The sequence below is a fragment of the Neodiprion fabricii genome, chromosome 2 (assembly GCF_021155785.1).
Source record: "Neodiprion fabricii isolate iyNeoFabr1 chromosome 2, iyNeoFabr1.1, whole genome shotgun sequence".
Classification (NCBI taxonomy): domain Eukaryota; kingdom Metazoa; phylum Arthropoda; class Insecta; order Hymenoptera; family Diprionidae; genus Neodiprion; species Neodiprion fabricii.
The window spans coordinates 34,960,249-34,969,528 of record NC_060240.1 but is presented as its reverse complement, the minus strand read 5'-3'; the positions used below and the strand labels follow the sequence as shown (position 1 = coordinate 34,969,528).

Here is a 9,280-nt window from a genome sequence, read left to right as displayed (position 1 = left end):
CGATTCAAGCAGTTGACCCTTGCAAATAAATTGCCACCGTTTCCTTATAAGTACACCCAAAAAATTCTTGAAAAGGGTGAGCTGAAAAATAGCTCCACAAATTGGTCTCGCTTGCGGTACGACGTTGACAAAATTGTTTGTACGTGTTCGCGCATAGTGTTCCGTGAAAGAGATGGCAAGTGATCAAACTTGTACTATCTCACGAGATCATGACCTATAAAAATCAATGCCGTTATGCCAATTTTCTACAGGGCAGAACGAGCACTGAACATAACAGTTTCGCACCGCAATTCAACGAACGAATAATATTTAGGGAGATGTTTCCTCCGCTGTGTCACCGGGTCAGGATAGCCATAAAAGATAAGGGCTGCAGCGGGTGCAGAAACAGCGTCGTGGCGTATCACATTTTAAACCTCAAGAAAATCTCAAGCTTCGGCGAATACGGTGAGATTGATCAAGGTCTTCGGAACGATCGACCCTTTCTGTAAACCTGATTTCGTGAATTTTACACAGCATTTTTACCCACGTTCGGACCGACCTTTGTCCATTTCTACGGAAGCGGAAGCACTCGGGAATGCGACTGTATCGGAAAATGCGTCGCTACCCTGCCGGCGCACAGAGGCCGTGTATTGCTCGCTCTGAAAACCGAAATCGACGACCCCGAGGCCCCTTCGACCCCCTTCGTTGAAGTCGAGCCTTGCATACCGGTCATAGAGGTTTGATTTCGTGCAGAATTCATTGACGAAGTAAATCCAGCTTACGGTTGATTGCAAAAATCATTTCTCCGAATGGCAGAGGAGCTTTTGGGAGACTGAGGAGTATCTTCTGGTGGGCATCGTTTTCGACGTCTCGATGATAGACCGTGGAAAATACTCGAGAAAGAAGATCAGCTTTGAAATAAGTCTTGGCAACGCTGGTAACAAGATGCTTTCTTACAGCCAATGCGTCGAGAGCAGCGGTGACGGGCTACTCGGTAAGATAACGATAAAGTATCAAATTCACTTCCAATCATATCGTGCCGTTTGCTAACGCATCGTAGAAAGAGTAACTGCAGAAAAAAGCCCAGACTTTGAGAGCACAACGGTACCAACAGCTACGGCTACCATGGACCGGAAGTACGACTACTTACCGTATGCGGAAAAAAAACCGTGCATGTACGTTAAGTCCTGGTGGCCCAACCTAGAGTGGAGAATCTTCAACAGAAACGGGCTGGCTTCGATTGCTCGCTTCCTTGTAAGATGACCATAAGAAAAAAAATTGATATTTTACAATTAAAAAAGTAATGAGCTTATTGAAACTAGAGAAAGAAACTGGGAAGCATGGAGAAGTTGATGATCGTTCAACAGTCAATAACGTATAAATACTACAATGACATGATAAACGAACTGTGCCATCGTTGCAAGAGGTATCTGAAGATGCTAGATGGCTGTAAGCTCGATGAAATGGGGGGGACAACAAAACTGGACAAACATAGATTCAACGTTTGTCATATGGCCGTTGAGGACATCCTGCAGGCCATAAAGATCAACGGTACTCTACCGGACAACAACTACGTCAGGATCGCAATGATTCACGCGCACAAGTATTTGCGCTCTCTGGAAGATATTATGGAAGATGTAAGTCGGTAAAGATCCAACATTTCTCTTGCGAGAATTCGAGGAGAGCATAGAGTGCCATTTGTATTTTCAGCCTCAAGACGCTCTTCCTGACGTGTATATCTGGATGATCACCGGGTCCAAGAGAGTCGCTTACACGAAATTACCTGCGTTTCTTTTAACGTATCAAGAGAATGAAGAATTTCGCGGAAAGTACTCCGGGGAACGCATCAGTCTTTTCTTCAAGGACCCTCTCGACGACACCCGAGCCATGGACCGGAGTGCCTGTAGTGCTGAAATATTCATATGGCTCGGAACTACGAAACACGTCAATGCCTGCTGGAGTATGATTCCACCGGGTTATGAAGTGGACCACGACGCCGAGTTGGACGCCTTTCCTTCCACGTTGGAATTCACCAAATCTGCAGTGAGAATTATCATTTATCCGTAACAAGCTGTCTTCAGAGTATAAAAATCCGGGGTCTTTCCTCTGACACTGAGTGCTCGAACTTTCTAGACATTCCAACTCCGGGCTCATATATTTCAAGGAAGATTCGACCCTGGGATGGATTCCTCGGGCCTCTCAGATCCTTTGATCCGAGTCATATTTAACGGACACACGTTGGCGACGAGAGTGAGTAACTTAAATTAATGGCACAATGGTCTTTACCCGGGAATTTTTTTTCAGGTGATACGTGAAACTCTGGCTCCACTCTGGGATCAAACGCTGATATTCAAACCAATCATCGTTTATGGAGTCAGGGAACATATCAAAATGTACCCACCTAAAGTGATAATGGAAGCGTTTGACGAGGACTTATGCGTGAGTCTCTGTTAGACCATGAAATGTTAGCTTTACGTTCGTTGAATGGAGTCATCATTTGTCGAATTTCTTGCTGTAATCTGTACAGGGAAGTCTTGAATTTAATGGCAGATGCATCGCTACTCCCGTCGTAAAATTGAACACGGAAACGTATTCACCACCCGAATTTCCACCTCAGCTCAAGTGGTTCTTATTTCACAACCAAAAAGGAGAGAACGGAGCTGCTTTGGCAGCTTTTGAACTTATAGAGGTGAAAGACAAAACGTAAATCTGCATTCTTGAGAAGGAAAACCCATTTCGTGACCGTGACGTCACCTCCTTGACGGAACAGTGACTTAGTAAATATATGTAGACAGGTGAAGATGATATTGCAGATGTACCGATAAACGAGTCTACTGATAGCAGGATCTACAATTTACCGGACGATATCAGGCCGGTCATGTCCAGCCACCGTTTGGAGGTAATTTTTTGGGGAGTCAGAGCCCTGAAGAAGGTCCACTACATAACAGCAAACAATCCGATAATATCGGTGGAGTGCAACGGACATCTCGTCAAATCCGAGATCATGAGGAACTGTAAAAGTTTCAGTAATTTCGAAGAATCACACATGATGATTGACATTGTGAGAAACAAATTCCTTAAGTGCTGAGGTGGGTAACTTTCGAATTGAGACTTTTTTCTCGATGAATTTCATAGGATCTCCCAGAGCAGGACATCTACTATCCTTCTCTGACCATCAAAGCATACGATTCACGCAGTTTTGGATGCTTAACGTACCTAGGAGTCACTATAATCCCAACCATCTACGGGTTCATCGGACAACTCGTATCTGAAGATGAGTATTTCGAAAAAATTATCGACAACGACGAGTCACATCGTACGAATAGTGCTGTAGAAAAAAATATATGTAAGAATGAACTGACACGCAAAGAATAGAATCGACACACATCTTTCGAAACGATGCAGTTGATGACGTCCTTCGTTTTTCTTATGTCTACACAGTGCCGCTTTCGAATGACTTCGATCCTGACCCACCTGAGACTGAAAGATTGATCAGTTACAAGCAGATGACGAGCAAGCAGGGAACATCTCGCTTTGCAGCCTTTGTGGGAGGAATGAAAAACATTTTCAAGTGGAAACGAAAAAAGCATTCAAAGGATGATATCGTTTACGGTACAGACGAGGATGAGTCCTATGACTGGTGGAGCAAGTACTACGCATCCGTACAGGTATAATTTACACTGAATTACCATTACGCGATCGAACGTTGAATAATACGTGCTCGAAATTTAGGAGGAAAGAAATGCCGAAATGGGACAAACGGCCAAGTACCTCTACGACAAAAAGCCAATAGCCACGTTCAAGGTATGACGAAGTATGATCAAGAAATATTAGCGGTGGAATTTAACCAGTCAAATAGATTTATACTACAGAGCTGGAAATGGTTCCGGAATTTGAGAGCTTCGAGGACAGATTAACTGCGTTCCAATTGTTGAAGGGGAAGGTTACTGGCAACGTTGTCGAAGATGACAAAAATAAAGTTGGGATTTTCAAGGTGAATATAACATGTATGTGCAAGTGAACCGTGTCACCGCCTTAGCAAAGTCCTTTGTCAACATCTCATCTAATATTAAAAAGAGAGGAAACTTAGTTTCTTATCGATAGGGGCATATTGCGATTTACCGCTGGCCACATCCCTCGGGAACTGCGTGCAGAACGCGCATCGGAAACGATGCAGCGTTAGGGATTTGCGATGATTATCCCTCACCGGAGCCTTTGAAAGTCCTGGTTAGAATATACGTAATACGAGGTAGGTATGCTGGCTGCATAGCGAAGGATAGTAGCAAAAAAAAAAAAAATATCTTTATGATCTCGTGTGGCAGTGATCGTAAAATGCAAAGTGATAAAGTTACTCAGCTTTTTTATACCCAAGGCGAAACGAGAATAGCACTATTTTTAGTCTCTCAATTTATTCAAGGTATCAATCTTCATCCGAGAGATCCTTTGACCGGAAAATCTGACCCTTACCTTCGCGTACAACTGGGAAAGACAATATTCGATGAGAAAAAGATGTACATTGCCAATGAGCTAAATCCAATATTTGGAAAGTATGAACCTTCGATAAATGGTCTTTCACACCAAAAGCGAAACTCTAGCGTCCGACAAAAATCTTTAATATTGCACCGTGGCTTTCGAACGCAGAGTTTTCGAAATTGACGCGATGTTTCCAAAGGACTATCTGTTGACTATCCAAGTCTGGGACTACGACGCGACTTCCTCCGATGACTTGATCGGTGAGACGAAGATCGACATCGAAAATCGATACTATAGCAGGCACCGACCACACTGCGGAATATCTCGGGTCTATACTGTGGATGGATACAACGCGTGGCGGGATCGGGAAAGCCCGATTGACATTCTCAACTACCTCTGCACAAAGAACAACCTTCCCTATCCCGAGTTTCTTGAAACAGAAGTGAAAATCGGAAGCCAAAGATTTCCGTTCACCTGTAAAATCGAGGGGAACGCAAACCTAGGCAAGCTATTCGTATACTTATATAAGAGGCTTTGAGAAGTCGAATTCCAACATCGAACAGAAAAGTTTCGCGAAATATAAAACTTTTCATATTCGTATGCAGATTCGAAGGAGTGTATGGCCTTGAACGTACTTCACCACTGGCATGAGTTTCCAATATGCGGTACGACCCTGGTTCCCGAGCACGTGGAGCAACGTCCCCTGTTCAACAGTTCGATGCCGGGTCTGGAGCAGGTTCGAGAGTATCACTAATTGCAAAATTACATGGTGACTTTATCAAAGCGGTGGTACGTCCGCACTGATCCGCAGGGTAAACTGGAGCTCTGGATCGACATGTTCGGCGTAAGTGACCTCCCTCCGAGGCCAGCTATTGACATTAAACCGAAACCACCAGAGGATTACGAACTCCGTGTCATCGTGTGGAATACCGAGGACATTCCGCTGGTCGACAATCAGTTTCTTACTGGTGAAAAATGCTCAGATATCTACGTCAAAGGGTGCTTTTCATTATCGTTCGTATTTCGGTGAGATCGGTTCGAAAGGTATTAAGGCCGGTGACGAGGCGACTCTTTTCTGTTTACCAGGTGGCTGACCTACGACGATCATCAGAAAACCGACGTCCATTACAACTCGCTGACCGGAGAAGGGAACTTCAATTGGAGGTTCGTTTTCCGGCTGACATATCTAAAGGCGGAACAGATGATGCTCGTCAAAAAAAAGCTCTCGGTATTCGCGAAGGACGCAACAGCGCAGAGATTTCCCTGCAGACTGAACCTCCAAGTCTGGGACAATGACCACTTTTCACCGGATGACTTTCTCGGTATATCGTTTTTTCGATTCCATCACAGGTTTGATATACGTTTTTTTTTATCAAGGATTTAAATTCCAGGCTCGTTGACCATTGATCTGCCCAAGATACCGAAGGGAAGTACGAACTCGAAGAACTGTACGTTAAAGCTGATGGAACCTGATGCACCAACGATAAACCTCTTCAAAGCAATGCGAATTAAAGCGTGGTGGCCATTCGTTCGATTGGAAAATGAAAAACACGTACAAGCGGTAAGGGAATTAAAAAGATAGCTACTGGATAGTATTCGACGTGGAAAAGACAAGACAAATTACGCGCGTGATTAGCAAAGGCTAGAATAGCCTGAAGCTACGAGTTCTGATTCTTCCTTTAAGCAAACACAGGTAGTGCAATTTTCTTATCTGCTCGAACGTAATCGTGTGCTTCAATTTACGAATTAATCAATTCTGGAGAAAGTAACGCAGTCTTACCATTAAATGAAGAAAAAATAAATTAAATCACGTTCGATTTTCCAAAAATGGCGTGTAAATCAATTACACTCGAATCCATTGTCACCGGATATTTTATAAATCAAACGGAAATTTTCCCAACGTATATTACTTCTTACGTATATACCTTCTAACAAATATGACGCGCTTTGTTCTCTCCGATTCTAGGGAAAGGTCGAAATGGAGCTGATTTTAGTCCCAATCGAAGAAGCTGACGAGAATCCCGTTGGACTCGGCAGACATCCTCCAGAGCCAATGGCACCGCCAAAGTGAGTCTTTCGTTAATGTAGAAACATTCTTTAACCGTACTTGGTATCACGCAATCGCAAGATGGTCTGGTGCGAGTAAAGAATTGATTTAATTCCAACTCACTCGAATTTCTCATTATTCTGATTGGATAACCCAAGAAGTGTTAAGAAAGCCAACGCCACGCGTGTACAGTTGACCCTAAAACCACTCGTAACTCGGTAATAAATTAGCCTTAAGAAAAAAAAGTACTAAGAATTTGAAACGGTCCAAAGGCTAATTTATTATGAACTGTTCGTTTGGACCGAATATTTCAACGCCACCTTCAAAACTTTCCGCATGCATAATATATAAAGTGTGATATAGGTGTATGCGTTCACTCAATTCAGATGAAATCGCCGGAATCTTTTTGACTTCTTCTGAATAAATATAAAAGAAATGTTCTCGCCAAAGAGGGTGATGAAGATTTCTTCGTAATCATATCTCTAGAATTGGATTGAAAAACAACGATGTTGATTAAAACCTCTGAGTGAATATCGAAGAAGCCACGCGAACTACAACCAAATTGGAAAACCGCAAGAAATGGAACACCGTGATATCGAATACAGCGGAAATTGCTAAGTCGTGATTATTCAGCAATAGAATTCCTGTGATCCTTGATTCCGCAACGGATATAGAACTTGTATAATAGTCTATAAATATGGAATATTCGATCAAATTTTTATACGCCACTCAGAAAGCCAATGGAACTTTCAAGTTAGGAAGTTTTAGATACACAGAAAAATAACTTTCTCTAAAAAACTAATTGGTAAACATGTCAGCAGTGCATAATGCATTTTTATAATTTTTAAGAAGAAGAAATTCTTACGCAGCGAGTTTCAACCGTAAATACCTGTAATTACTGGTAAATACGTGTTACCCCCGAGTTTGTCCAACACGGTATTGATCAGTTCATCGTCCTTGCTACAAGATACCACTAACCAACGACCTCAGCTTCGACCCCAACTCATCTCACTCATCTCTTGATTCTACTTTGAGTTTCACCCATTCTACCGACGTCTGTTTATTGGCTTCCCTTTGTGTAGATATAATCAATTGACAAACTTTTGTCGGAGTTAGCTTTGTTCCCGTTTGTACTAATGGAGAGAGGGAGCTCTTTGTCAGAATTCGTCAAGAAGTTAGGAATAATTGTGCGCAAATCATAAGTGAAGAAGATGAGCTAGGACGTTATGACTTGTATACCAGTGCAAACAAAAACCGCGACGTTTAAACGCAGTACTTCATTAATTATATGGTTAATTTTTTTCTCTATCCGACAGCCGACCCGATACTTCGTTCTCCTGGTTTCGCAATCCCTGGAAAGCGTGCCGTTTCATAGTATGCCGATACTACAAGTGGAAGATTATTTTTGCCCTCTGCATGATGTTGCTGACAGTACTCATTGGCTGTGGAATTTACGCGTTTCCTGGATATTTTGTCAAACGGATTCTGGGAGCCTGAGAGTCGAATCAATCGACATGTTGCCTGGCCTTCAGCACGCATTAGTGACGTTAATTTTTTCCGTCATTTTTGTAATGAATTTTCGAAGAATGAAAATAACGCATCATTTAAAAAAATTCTATATTTATAAAAACTGAATAAGCAGTTTATTACTCGCAATATTGCACGGATTTTTATGTCGACCATCTTTATCGAAGAACAAATCAAGGAAATTTTACTTATCACGGTGAAACGTACAATTACAGTAAGTAATATGTCTCTTAAATTTTAGTTCAGAAAATTAATCAATCAAGGTAATCATTTGCTGCAATTTGTTCACCAACTCGTATTATCTTCTGTCCTTTCGCATTCAAATGAAAACCCCAAAAGAGAAAGAAAAGAGCCTAGCTTCCGTCGGTTAGCCAGATCACTGCGTCTCCTTCGATTGGAAGGAGGCAAGGATCGCAGAAGTTGCCAGGCGCCCTGAGGGTCAGTTTACCGTGCGCAACGCCCATCAACGCAACTCAAGAGGCTTACTTCATACTGTGCAAATAACCCTGTCGGCGGTATCCTGCAAGAATGTCCGATCAACAAACCTCATTTCAATAACACACAAGTGTGTGATTGACGGAGTGGTAAAGATAAGATTTATATACGTATACCTAATACCGAGGTCAAGGAGCATTTACGATTCTTTTTTCTGTGGCTGTAGAAAATTCATCTGCAGAAAATTTAGAAAGACGATTTCACGTGCTGATAAAAAGGGTATGTATTTACGCGTTCAACTCTGAAATTATACACTTCGGTGTTCAATAGTTAATAAATTTTGTCCCTGATTAAGCAACCGATTTGGATGAGAGAAAAGTATGTGATATATTCTGCAGTCTCTGCATAATGTATTTCGATAGTTTTTTTTTTTTTTGATCGGTATTTGAGTCGACAATTTTGACGAAAAACAGTGATACAAAAAAAAAAAAAATTCAATATCACGACAAAAAATTAATTATTTAACGGCAAAATGTACCCGTGGCAGGCCCAATGAATTGACGTGTGAACACCGCGTTGAAAAGTCTGGTAAAAGTTCATTTATCCACGTTGAGTATAACGTAATATTGAAAGATCGAATGTGGAGGGAAAAAGTCGAGTAGCATACAACGTGTGGGTGACATGTGCGGTGATGAAGCTTCTTTCACATCATCGGCTCCTGATCCAGTGTGCGGGGAGCACACGTGAAGCCCGACACGTTTCACGCTCGCACTAGTTGTGTTATAACTCGGAAATAAAGAGCGCATGCGTGTCTCTTTT

General features: G+C 42.2%; 1 protein-coding gene across 1 annotated transcript; it reads left to right on the top strand.

The window, feature by feature from the left end:
- Positions 1-317: 317 nt before the first annotated feature.
- LOC124175630 (otoferlin-like) lies at positions 318-8,446 on the top strand. Its single transcript, XM_046556029.1, has 24 exons — positions 318-444; positions 514-716; positions 796-973; positions 1,040-1,233; positions 1,302-1,616; positions 1,690-2,022; positions 2,113-2,229; positions 2,284-2,418; positions 2,507-2,668; positions 2,771-3,040; positions 3,115-3,295; positions 3,421-3,647; positions 3,712-3,783; positions 3,917-3,973; positions 4,084-4,228; positions 4,397-4,526; positions 4,621-4,955; positions 5,058-5,188; positions 5,264-5,451; positions 5,539-5,774; positions 5,844-6,013; positions 6,419-6,519; positions 7,816-8,240; positions 8,366-8,446. Exons 1-23 carry the CDS (start codon positions 318-320, stop codon positions 7,994-7,996), a joined length of 4,188 nt encoding a protein of 1,395 aa, XP_046411985.1. The 3' UTR covers positions 7,997-8,240; positions 8,366-8,446.
- The last annotated feature ends 834 nt before the right edge of the window (positions 8,447-9,280 follow it).